This window comes from Macaca nemestrina, chromosome 2 (assembly GCF_043159975.1).
Source record: "Macaca nemestrina isolate mMacNem1 chromosome 2, mMacNem.hap1, whole genome shotgun sequence".
Lineage (NCBI taxonomy): Eukaryota > Metazoa > Chordata > Mammalia > Primates > Cercopithecidae > Macaca > Macaca nemestrina.
This window is the reverse complement of record NC_092126.1, coordinates 152501134-152513410: the sequence shown is the minus strand read 5'-3', so window position 1 is coordinate 152513410 and position 12277 is coordinate 152501134. Positions and strand designations below refer to the sequence as shown.

General features: G+C 56.9%; 1 protein-coding gene across 4 annotated transcripts in view; it reads right to left on the bottom strand.

Moving 5' to 3' along the window:
- Positions 1-1865: 1865 nt before the first annotated feature.
- LOC105477743 (fibulin 2) overlaps positions 1866-12277 on the bottom strand; it is a 91998-nt gene continuing 81586 nt past the window's right edge. For 3 of the 4 annotated variants that reach the window (XM_071092245.1, XM_011734441.2, XM_011734443.2), the window contains 7 exons: positions 11239-11382; positions 10995-11123; positions 10343-10468; positions 9488-9604; positions 8846-8974; positions 3701-3824; positions 1866-2707 (listed from right to left, as the gene is read on the bottom strand). In XM_071092245.1, the coding sequence (XP_070948346.1) occupies positions 2350-2707; positions 3701-3824; positions 8846-8974; positions 9488-9604; positions 10343-10468; positions 10995-11123; positions 11239-11382 (1127 nt within the window). In that variant the 3' untranslated portion in view covers positions 1866-2349. The remainder of the gene's footprint in view (positions 2708-3700; positions 3825-8845; positions 8975-9487; positions 9605-10342; positions 10469-10994; positions 11124-11238; positions 11383-12277) is intronic. The other variant, XM_071092246.1, reaches the window with a different exon arrangement.

Genomic DNA, 12277 nt, shown 5'->3' with positions numbered 1-12277 from the left:
GGGGTGGCCTGCAGAGTGAGCTCTCGGCCCCCAGAACATCGTGGCTGTCACTGGAGTACCAGTGTTTCCAGGGACTTTGCTGCCTCAGTTCTGACCTCTGTGAGGGACTGGAGACTTAGGGCCAGCCACACTGACAGCCATGTGGTCAAGCTCCCAGACACACCTGGACCCCAAAGGCGCCTGCTCAGCACTATTGTGTGTGCTGCATCCTGAGGACACGGGAGCTCTGTGACTGGGCTCTCCTGGACTCTGCTCCAGGCCTCATCAATGACTTTAACCTGCTTCCTTTCACCATGAGCTGTCTGAGTCACACAGGTGAATTAACGAGCCTGAGGGTGGACGTAAGGACCCCCAAATCTGTAGCCCATTGCTCCGCCGTGAGGGTGGTCCTGGGGATGCCTGAGCTTGTCTCTGGTGTCTGCAGTGAGGGTAGTCTCATAGGGGCTATTCCCTAAAGCTGCAGTTTGCCAAACTTGCAGGCATGGAATTCCAGAATCACCTTAGAAACTCTAAAGTCAGAAGAGAAGTTGTTCTCCAAGAGCCTCCGCAGGGATGTGCTGGGTGCCAAGTTCATTTTATTGGCTCAATGGCCTGTGCAGGAAGAACAGCTGGTGCCCCTCTTCACAGGGGAGACGAGTGAGGCCCAGGGAGGTGAGGTCACTTGCCTGAGGTCCCAGAAGGAGTAACTGGGGCTGGGTAGGAGCAGGAATGGCTGCTGCCAGCCAGAGGTGTCCCTAACCTGCCTGTTCTCTTGAATGGAGCCTGTCGCCTACTGGCTTCTGCTGGTGGGGACTGTGCACCGAAAGGTGCTGGATCTAGTTTTTCTGAAAATCAGCAAAATAGAAGGAACAGAGACAGCCAGGCCAGGGACAAGGAAGACCTAGCTTCTGCTGCACCCTTGGGGATGGGGGCTGGAGAGGAGCAGGGACAGAGGGCCCCCACCGCAGGCTTCCGGCAAGAGGCTCCCAAACACCTGTTCTTTAGAAGCTTGAACCAGTTGCCACCTCTTAACACTGGGAGAGCTTGTGTTGAGGAACAAGAACATCTGGCCATCCCGGGCCACATGCCCAGAAGGCGGCCGTTGCTGGAGCCAAGTGTAGCCGCCCCCTTCACACAGGGTGTGTGCTCCCCAACGCGCCCGACAGGGCTGCTTCCTTCCACCCACAGTGAGAAACACTTTCTACCACAAGCCAGAGCTGGCGTGCCCACGCGTAGGTACACACGCCACACGCACAGACACGCGCTGTGGTTTGGTGAAGCAGTTCTTCTCTTTACAGGGTGTGAAGCACCACATCTCATCTGCTCTATTCTACGTCACTTTAAAAGTGCTGGCTGCTGCCCCCTATATTTAACTCTAGACCTATGGAGCCCGAGCAGGGTCCTCAGAGCTGGGTCCCGTGTGCTCTGATGCTTGCTGTGGGCTGGGGGCACATCCCTTCCGTTCTCAGGGCCTCAGTTTCCCAGGTTCCTTCAGGCTCCTGCCCAGGTCTACTGCCTGACCTGACAGCTCAGCAACAGGGGCCAAGTTCTGGATGACATCCAAGTGACAGGCCGGCAGCGGAGGTCCCCATTAGGGAAGGCAGAGGAGGGAGGAGGGAGGGGGAGGAGGGAGGATGGAGGATGGAGGAGGAAGAAGGAGGGAAAGCTGAAGTAGTAAAAGCAGAATAAAGGGCCCAGTCAGTGGCTGCTCACACTGGGGTGCCCTCACCCCAAAGTGAACTCCAGGTTTGGGCCTTGTTATTTGAGAAGGACACCAAGGTCTTGATCAATGAACTGACATGCTGGCCAGGCCATAGAGCCCTGTGACATCTGGACAAGGTTGTCAAACTCCGAACACTTTACAAAAGTAAAGGGACCAAGAGGCGTTTTCCTCTGTTACTTTATAACCTTTTCATACTAGTTGAACTTTTTTTTTTTTTACAATGTAGATGTACTACTTTATAATTAAACAAAAAACTTTAAAATGATTTTTTAAAAAAGAAAAGAATCACAGTGGAACATGAAATGGAATGTCAACTTCGGGGATGGGTCATCCGAGGAGTCCAAGAGCCCCAATGTGGTCCCGTGTCCCTGGTCCTCAGGTCATCACCCAGCCTCACCCACAGGGCACCTGCCATGGCCGTGGCCCACCCCGCAAGCTTCCACTTGGTGCCTACGTGGGAACGCACCATCTGCCACGGAACTTCCTCCTGCGGGGCAAAGGAGGGGTCCAGAAGCCCACAGGAGTCAAGTCAGCAAAATTAAGTTAATTTACAAAGTTATAGTAAAAACCACAATAGTGACCCAGTCCCTCCCACGCAGTGTGAGCCCTGGGCTGCGTCGCACCCGCAGGTGGCCGGTGCTGGCACCTCACAGGGCAAAGGTGGTGAAGAAGATGTGCATCTTGGCCAGGAAAGTGGTGACAGAGCCCTGCCGCCAGAGCTTCATCTCCACGTCCAGGGCAAAGTCCCGGGGCTCCAGCACAGCCCGCTGCAGGTAGACCACGCCCGTGTAGGCGTTGAGCCTGCGTGTGCCAAAGTAGCCCTCCTCGTTGCCCTTGATGATGGTCAGGGCGATGGTGTCCCCCGTGAAGGCTGGCGCGGGGCCAATGCGGAAGATATGCGCAGGCACCAGGAGGCCCGTCTGGAAGTTGAGCTGGTAATGTGTGATGCGCGCCGGCGAGTTCTGGCACTCCAGGAAGTCGTGGCACGTGGTGCGCTCGCACTTCCTGCAGGGAGGATGGGCCGGGTCACCCATGGCTCGCCCACCTCCCCCCAACCCCAGACAGGAACACAGACGGCACAGCTCAGCAGCAGGATCAAGGGCCAGCTCTCTCCCTAATGGCCTGGAAGCCTCAGGTAAGTCCCCTTACGTCCCCTGGTCTCAGTTTCCTTGCCTGTGAGATGAGGTTAATAGAAGCTTCACAGGTTCACTGGAATGGGTGAGCTCAGCATGGCATCGGCCAGGCTCATTAACAGTTCTTACCTATCCCCATGCTCCCTTCTTCCTTCCTCCTGCCATCCCCCCATTCTTCCTTTCTCCTTCCTTTTCCCTTTCCCCTTCCTTTCCTCCCTCCCTTCTCCCTTCTTCCCAGTGCACCCAGTGTCCCTCCCAGGGTCCCTCCCAAGTGCCGGGTTATGTGGCTGGTGGCAGAGTAGTGGTCTGTCAGTTCTGAGGTTAAGTGTGGTTAAGGGGCTGTCGCTCACACTCCTGATACCCTGAGCTGGGGAGTGGCATGTCACAAGCAACCTCGTGGAGGGGCTCCTGTGATGTGGAGCTGAGGCCTCCTGCCCAGAGCCACAGAGCGGTGGCAGGACACTGTAGCCTGGACAGGCAGCCCCTGAGACCCTGAGCCAGACCGCCTAGCTGTACCACTCCCAGGCTCTTGGCCCTCAGACACTGCGTGACATAGAGTAAGTATCTGTTGTATTACGGTGTTAAATGTTGGTTGGGATAACTGGTCACACAGCAGTAACTACTATGTGTGTGAATGAGGAGGAGGGCTGGTGTTTTCTGTGTCTTTTCCCCTTTCTTCTCTCAACCTTGAACTCTCTACAAGGTACTTATATTTGTTTTGGTCACCTAGCCCGCAGACCCCGCAGTCAGGGGCTGGGAAGAGAGGAAGGTGGTCAAGGCAGGCGCCCATCTCTCGGCCTCACCCCTGGATAGTACAGGACCAGGACAGGCTCCCTGGGACTAGGACTGGGGTGGGGACACTCACGTTTTGGAGACTCGGACATAGTTGGGAGGACACTCGAAGCGTAGGCAGCGGAAGCTACCCTGGATGTTGTGGCAGGTCTCAGCCTCGGAACAGTTGTGGGTACCCAGTGCACACTCATCCAAGTCTGGGGGAGAAGAGGGGCAATGGCAGGGTCCCCACAGCTGGGGGCCCTAGCCTGAAACTCCCCAGCCTGCATGAAAGGCCTGGGCCCCATGGCAGCCTGACCTGTGAGAACAGTCCACGTGCCTCCCTGCACACACATGCCCCATCTCACCTGCTCCGCACCCACAGCAGGGGGCCTTGTTCTGAAGTGTAAATCACCTCATGTCATGCCCTCCCAAGGCTTCTCGCGCTCCAGAATAAAGCCCAAGTCCCTCCTCTGGACGCCAAGCCACACAGTGTAAGGCCTCTCTGGCCTCTCCAAGCCCCTTCTCTTCCACAGGGGCCACAGTCCTGCTGGACATCCTTGGGCTGCCCCAATAGCCTGACCCTTATCCTACCCCAGGGCCTTTGCTGCTGCCCGAACGCTTTCCCCAGCTTTTCCTACTACTGGCTCCTTCTCATCTTTTAACTCTCAGATCTTGAGTCAACCCCTCCAGGATGGCCTCCCTGACCACTCTACAGTGGTCCTCCTGCCCCATCACCCTCCATCCCACCCCATTTTATCATCCTCCTACAGCTCATCACGCTCTGCACACACCGAGGCTGTTTTGTATGACTGCATGTTTTGTATGTTTCTACCGTCCCCCATCAACTGGGTTCCAGGAGGGCAGGGGTGTTTGTCTTTCTCATTTCCATGGTGTCCCCAGTGCCCAGTGGAGTTCCTGCATGGAGCAGCGCTCAATACATCTTGCTGGACAGAAGTCCAAGACCCATCACTTGCAAGTTCAGACTCAGAGACACAGAGCTATTAGTAAATGTCCCACATGAGCAACAGATGTGCTCACGCTTCCTGTACGTTCAGAAGCAAACATACATGTGCAACTCCAACAGGCACATAGGCTCAGCACACACGTGAGCACATGCACACCCACACGGGTGCACAGAAACAAACACACAGAGGGCCCATTTGGGACAAAGAAACATACACATATAAATGTCAACAGACATATGAATAGATACCGTTCACAAAAGCTCAGAGAAGCAGGGGTAGGGGTAGGGGTGTCTCTGTGTGTGTGTGTGTGTGTGTGTGTGTGTGTGTGTGTGTGTGTGTGTGTGTGTAACCCACAGGCACCCTGGAGGACAAAAGGTCTTAGAAATGGGTTCTTGAGACACTTTGAGGATGAGCTGCTCAGCCCAGAGAGGGCCGCCTCAGGAGGCCTCAAGGAAGTCCGGTGAGGTAGGGGCAGGGGGTGTTCCAGGGGCAGTCACAGAGGGCTTCAGTTTTTGTTTTCCAATCCTTCATATTGACACCATGTAGGAATTTCTCCTCACTCAGTCCTCACACCAGCCCTGTGCAGTGAGGGTCACTGGATTCCTTAGACAGAGGAGGGTGTAGAGGCTCAGAGAGGGGCAAAGCCTTGCTCAAGGTCACACAGCAGTGAGCAGGGCAGCAAGCCAGGCATGCCTGATGCCAAAATCTGTGATCCAATCATAATGCCAAGCTGACTCCTAAGAGTAACAACAACATAATAGTAATAACACCAATAGTCAGCCTGCCTCCAGAGTTTACCGCCTGACATCCCTGTGATGCCTGAGGGACTCTGTGCCAACCCCACGGGGCAGGTGCAGGTGTCCACAAATGTGCCCAGGGTCACACAGCTGCCAGGGCAAGGCCAGGACTCAATATCCCTGGCCAACCTCAGACTCTGGGCTCTTGGCCACCAGGCTCTCTTGTAGGGGGTCAGTTCACATCTGTTCACCTCTCTGGGCCTCACTTCCCTCCCTCCATAAAATGGGCCCCAGGGTGGTGCACAGATGAGTGGGAGAAAACATGGCAAGAGGCCAGGCAGGGTAGAGCCCAACTGGGTGGTCCCGGGTTGCTGATTATTCGCTAGCGGACTCCACATGGAGAGGGCCTCCTCCTGCTCCTCAGCCTATGCCCCGGGTGGCCCGCTTCAGTGACCCCAGAGCTTGTGCGAGTGGGGCAGGAAGGACATGGGAGCTTTCTGCTTTGGCTCTGGGCTGCTGCTGATGGAGATGCCCAGAAGCGAAGGGCCGAGAAGGGTGAGTGGCTGTGGCCTGGCCTCACCAAGCTTGCGGGAGGCAGTCAGTCGCAGGTCTTCCCTAACGCCCCAGGGCCTTGCCCATCGGTGCTGCCAGGCCCCTGGAGAGTGTGGGCTAACGTGGGAGCTGGACTAGGCCCTGTATCCAGGGCTGCCATTGCTGCCTCATCAGAGACAGCCAGGGTCAGCCGCAGGGCAGCCGCAACTCAGATGTGCAAAAGTGGGAGACAGAGCAAAATGGACGAAACAGGGGAGTCCTATAAAATGCAGCCCCAGGAGAGAGGCTTCCAAGGGCTTCTGAAGGACCTGAGGCCCAGAAGCCCACAACAGCTCAGGGTCAAGACTGAGAGCATTGCTCAAAGCTGGCCTGGCCCATTGAGTGGCATGCAGAGAAGGGCTCTTACTACACAGAAACAAGCAGGACTCAGGGTGACTTTCAGCATGGCCTCAACTGATATTTCATACAAGTGGTGTGTGTGTGTGTGTGTGTGTGTGTGTGTGTGTGTGTGTTTATATCTGCTTAGGGAAAGACTGGAGGGAAATGCATGCAAACATGAGCAGTGGTTCCCTCTCAGCTCAGTCACGGGGTCAAATGTCCAGTGAGCACCTACTATGTGCTGGGCATTTGCTCTAGATGCTGGTGAGCCAGACAGACAGGGCCCTACCTTCATGGAGTGTGCATTCCAGGGGAGAAGGCTGAGCCTAAATTCCTTCAGATTTTCCTGTCCTTTTTTTTTTTTGTAACTATTGGAGAGGGGCTAAAGGCTAACAGAGACATTATCCAGCACGTTCTTTCCCCCAAGCCAGCCTCCCCAACCCTGTTTGAGCCGAGAGACCTCAGAGTTTGGCCCAAGCCAGAACACGACAAAAGGACAGCCTCTTAGCTCTAAAGGTCAGGAGCTGCAAAAGCGGCTACATGGAGTGACCCGGGAAATGGACGAGGCCGGGGAGCAGGCAGCCCCCACTGCGCCCTCGCCTACCGTGTGAGTCAGAAGGCTCCTCCAGAAGGAAGGTCTGGAGAGGAAGCGAGGGTGGCGGATGTGCAGGTGTGGGGCTCTACCTTGCCCTGATCTCCTGGTGGGGGCTGGTGGCACAGTGGGAGCCTGCAGAGGGGACCTGGCCTTGCCAGTTCTTCAACACAGAGCAAGCCGTTGGGGCAGAGGGGCAGCCACTCCAAGAAGAGGATGCAGAGATGGGGTGGCGGGCAAGCCCAGGCAAGAGAGAAGCGTTGGGGTCAGGTGCACCCACGATGGGCACATGCCACGTCCCGGGAAGCCCTCTCTAGTGGCCAGCCAGGCACATGTGGGCATCCAGGTATCCCGAGCATCCCCCAGGTGCTCGGTGTGGGTTGGAAAATAAAGAGCCAGGGAGAGTCTGTCCTCAGTGTAGACAGGTTTGAACCTGAAACTCCTCCAAGAGCAAATGTCACTGCAGTGTCTGATGGGGCTTCCTTGAAGTGGCCACACCTGTGTTCTGCCCCCAGGAACAGGGCCTTGGTGTCACACGTGAAATCACAATCCAGAAGGATAAAGTCGTATTTCCTGACAAGCTGAGGACATGGTGAGTAGAATCCTTACCTTTTATGGAGTCCATACCGACTTTTTTTTAATTAAAAAGGAGAGGGCTTTGCAGCCAGCCAGACCTAAGCCAGCTTCTGTGGGCCCAGCAGGCCTCCCAGTCAGTGATTTATAGGGTCTTCTCACAGTCTTCTGATTTAACTTATGACTCTGATATGTTTGCATCCGCCCAAACAAAGGACTCCTTGTGCACTGGGACTACGTACACACCTAAGGGCTGGAACCTAGGGGCACAATGCACTCTGACTGCCCCATGCCGCGCCACTCCACCCTGCCCTATACTGCTTTCTGTTCTATGCTAATAGAAAGGAGAACACAGACAGCTGGCTGAAGTCTACAGACTCGATCTCAGGATCCACTGACAGGTAGCAACCACCAGCTTGCACCGTGCTGGGCTAACTCCAAACCCTTCTGAGTGCTAACTCTGACTCCTGGTCCCCAGAACACCAAGACTTGCTTTTGTGGGACAAGAAGATGCCCAAGGCTGAGCCAGGACCCTGGTCACACCCTGAAGGCTGCACCCCAGGGAACTCCATGTTCTCAGCTCCATGTGTGGGGAAGACCTGGCCACTGAAGTCAGGAGGAGGTCTGAGCTCTGTGGCGCCAAGGGACCAAGGGGCTGAGGGGTTAAGTGGTTGGTTCTCCTGAGGCAATGACCCCTTCTGCATCCTGGCCCCTCACCTTGCCCTGGTGGCTTGCCAGGCCCAGAGTCTGGTGGCAAATGGCACTGAACTTAGAATTATGACTCTCTAGCAGAGGAGGAACATGAAATACCAGAGAACATGGTCTCTCTCCAGGGACATAGTCCCCTCTCTTGCAAATTCGACAGGTGACTGCCCAGCCCTTGTACATCTTCAATAGCAGGGGAGTGGGGGACCCTCCCATTGCGCAGCCCCTCCCAGCTCTACACAGTTCTGATGAGAAGAATGCGTTTCTGCACCAGGGCTGGGATAAGCCTCCCCATGACACCCTTCCCTACTCCCCGGGATCTCGCCCTACCCTCTGGGTCCACAGACCTGCCTGATCCCCTTGTCCCTGCATAACACTGCAGAGACTTGGGACACTGCCTGGGATCCCTGTGGCTCTTCTGCAGTCTCCTCACTGGACAGGCCTCCTGCCTCCTTAAAACTACCCCATAGAATCCCTGTTCCACTCTCAGGACAGGGTCCAGAGCTGAGCACAGGCCTGGAAGATTCTAAGCTGTACTGAGCAGCAGCAAGATTGTCACCTTCTTCATCTCAGGCATTACCTCAATTAACATGGCCACTGGTAGCATTGGCCATCCTGCATTTATTCACTGGGTATGGGGGCTCCAAGTGCACGCAAGCTCTGTGAGCTTTTCTGTGCCTGCTTGGAGCCTGCCCAAGGCCCTGGTGGAGGCAGGGGCAGGGGGACTTGCTCACCCTTGCAGGACCTTCCGTTGGCCGTCATGGTGTAGCCCTGCTCAGGACATGCACACTGGTAGCTCCCTGGCACATTGAGACAGCGGAAGGTGCAGAGGATGCCGGCGCCTTGAGCACACTCGTCGATGTCTGTCGGAGAGAGGTGCAGCCCCTGGTGAACCTCATCCACCCACAGAGCCCAGCCACTGACAGTCAGCCTGTCCCTGTTACAGCCACAGAGCTTAGGGGACCATTTTTTAAATGAAGACAAGGGGACTGAGAGAGTAGAAGAGAGTTGCCCGAGTCCACGAAGCAAAACAGGACTCCCACTCCAGTGCTCATGCCCGAGGGCTGCTCCCTGACTCCTACTACCAGCTGAGGGGACAATCAGATGCCAGTCACGGGCACCTATGTAAACTTAGTTCTTCATCCCCCTGAAGTCGGGACCACTATTCCCATTTTACAGGGGAGAAGGCTGAGGTCAGAGTGGAGAGGCAATCTGCCCAAGGTCACACAGACAGGAAGCTGCAGGGCTGGGGCGTGAACTCAGATCTGATGCTAAAACCTTTCTGTGTCCATGGCCCAGGAGGGACTCTCGGGGAGCCTGGCACAAGGGAAAGGAGTGCCTCTCTGGAAGGCGGCCCTTGGACAGGGGAAAGGTACCTGTGCAGGTGTGCCCATCCTCAGCCAGCTGGTAGCCCTGGCGGCAGTAGCACTGGTAGGAGCCGTAGATGTTGGCACACTCCTGGCTGCAGCGCTGGGCCTCACACTCGTTCACATCTGCAGGGACACCAGCAGGCAGTCATGGCAGGGCCCAAGTCTGCCTTGGAGAGCCCATCCAAATGCCGTCTGACAGCCAGGCCCACCAAGCTCCCTGGGCTGGACTGGGGTTGACCCATGCGAGGGCCAGCTTTCCTGCCAGGCCCGGTGACTGGGAAGGGATCCGTGGCTTCCCAGGGGTCTCAGCCAACTCACCTCACCAGGAGAAAATGAGGGAATTTCCTCCAGCCTGGGGAGGGGCTGGGAAAGACCGTGCCAGGTAAATGGGGCCGAGACCCCATGGCCCTCTAGTTTGGCCCCTCACCCCCTCACTGAGCAACCTGGTGGCCTTACTCCACACCAGTCCCCATTGAGCTGGGCCAACAGCACCATGAACACATATGGGAATAATGTTACAGCCCTTCCCTCAGCCACAGGCACATCCCGCATAGGTGGGTACACGGACCTTGGAGGCCTCAGATACCCCATTTGTGGGTACAGATGACACAGAGACCCAGCCTCTCTGGACTGAGGGAGCTGGGGCCCCAGGACCTCAGCAGGGGAATTCAGGACAGAAAACAACAGGAGGAAGGTGAGCATGGAGGCCAGAGAGGGTTGGGTCAGACAGAGGAGGAGGGAGGGGCCAGCGTGGGTGAAGGTGTGAGGGTGAAGGGTCGGGGAAGGCTCCGGGTTTTCCACGGTGAGTCTGCCCCCTGTGGATACCAGGCAGCATGGGGTCAGAGATGAGGGCCAGTGTACCTTCACAGTGCTTGCCGTCCGCTGCTAGCAGGAACCCAGAGGCGCAGGAACAGCGGTAGGAGCCTAGTGTGTTCTCACACGTGTGCTGGCACAGGCGGCCTGGTGAGGCCCAGCACTCATTCACGTCTGTGGGAGGGCAGGCAGCAGGCACAGGGTGGGTGGCCCTGAAGCCAGCTCCCTCCACCCCCAGGGGCCATCCAGGGCCGAAGGGAGGCTAAGTAGGAGAGGGACCCAAAAGGAAAGACAGGGAGAGGCCAGGACAGGCAAAGAGAGAGGCAAAGAGACCAGGTGGCGGGGAGACAGCAAGGGTGTCGGAGGAAGGCGAGAGGAAGAGGCCAGAGGGACAGACACAGGCAAGGCAAGAGACAAGAAGAGATGGTGACAGAGACTGAGGGAAGCAGGAAAGACCAGAGTAAGAGGGGCAGAGCCACAGGGATGAGACAGGAGGGACTGAGAAGGTGGGGGCGGGGGCCAGAGCCAGGCCCTGGCAGGCCCAGCAGGAAGATGAGGCCAGCTGGAAGGCGGCCTTGGGGACTCCAGCAGGTGGGCCCCACTCAGGCAGTGGAGGTGCTGGGCACGGGTAGGTGGAGTGAACAGAGGGCAGGGGCCCAGCCAGGTGTTCCCCACGGGTCCTGGCCACCAGCCTACCTACCGATGCAGCCCCGGCCGAAGGCGTCCCGCTGAAAGCCTGCTTTGCAGTCACAGCGGTAGGAGCCGGGGAGGTTGTGGCACACCTGGCCCTCACTGCAGCGGTGCACACCCGTCTCACACTCGTTCACGTCTGTGGGGGGTGAGCAGGGTACCTTGAGTCCTGGAGCTCCCTCCACACACACCTCCCACGGGTGGGGAAGCGGACAGGCCGGGCTGGCTGGCAGGGTGGGGGCGGCTGGCCTTACCCACACACTTGGCCCCATCATCGCTGGCGTGGTAGCCACGCCCGCAGATCAGCGGGTTCCTCTGGCACGTGTAGGAGCCCACTGTGTTGATGCAGCTGAAGCCTGGCCGACATGGCTCGGACAGTGACGTGCACTCATTGATGTCTGCAGAGGCAGGTGTGGGTGAGAGGGAGCCTGGCATGGCGTCCTCCCAGGGCCACACTGGGAGGGGTCGGTCCTAGGCTCCAGACCAGCCCTGGTCAGAGCTGCAGGGCCAGACTGTCCCACCTCTGTACCCCACTACCCAAGGGATACACCTCCCAGAACCCAAGCACCTGATGGCTGGCCCTATGCCCTCTCATATCTGCCCAACAGAGCAGCTGGAGGCAGGGCGGGATCGAGGTTGAGTGCTAGGATAACTACACCAACCACGTGCCAGGGGTCTAGGTGCCGCGGAAGTACAGCACATTAACAAGAAGTTTTAGAGGCACAGAGACTAAGTTAGCAACCCCTTTTTGGGAAGGAGTTGTTGGGGGGCGCAGAGCGGGTAGAATCTCAGACCCACTTGGGGACTAGGCCGGCGTCTGTAAACCTGAAAGTCTCAACCCTCGCGTGCAGCACGGAATCATTCTAGGAGGTCTCACTAGCATTCTCCGAAAATGGGAAATTTCAGGGGGTGGCACACGCAGTACTGTGTGGGGACATTTGTGTTCCAGGTCTTCCTGGATGTGTGTAGATGTATGTGCCAGGTCATGATCTATCACATAGCCACTGCTGACTGGTTAAAAAAAACTGGATACTCATTCACATCCAGTCCAACCCCACAGATAGCTTCACAGAGGCCACTGAATAATAACTCAGCCAAGGTTTAACAGCTCAAGGTAATAGAAGCAGCTACACTTTGGGGGCGGTGGCGCCCCCAGGGTTGAACACTTGACATGCCCATTCACAGGTAGGGACAAGGGGGCTGGGAGAGGAATGAAGCAGCAAGCCAGGCCTCCCTGGTCTCTAAAGCCCTCAAAGCCCCCGTAATGCCTCCAGTAGAGCCCTAGGCTGGTGA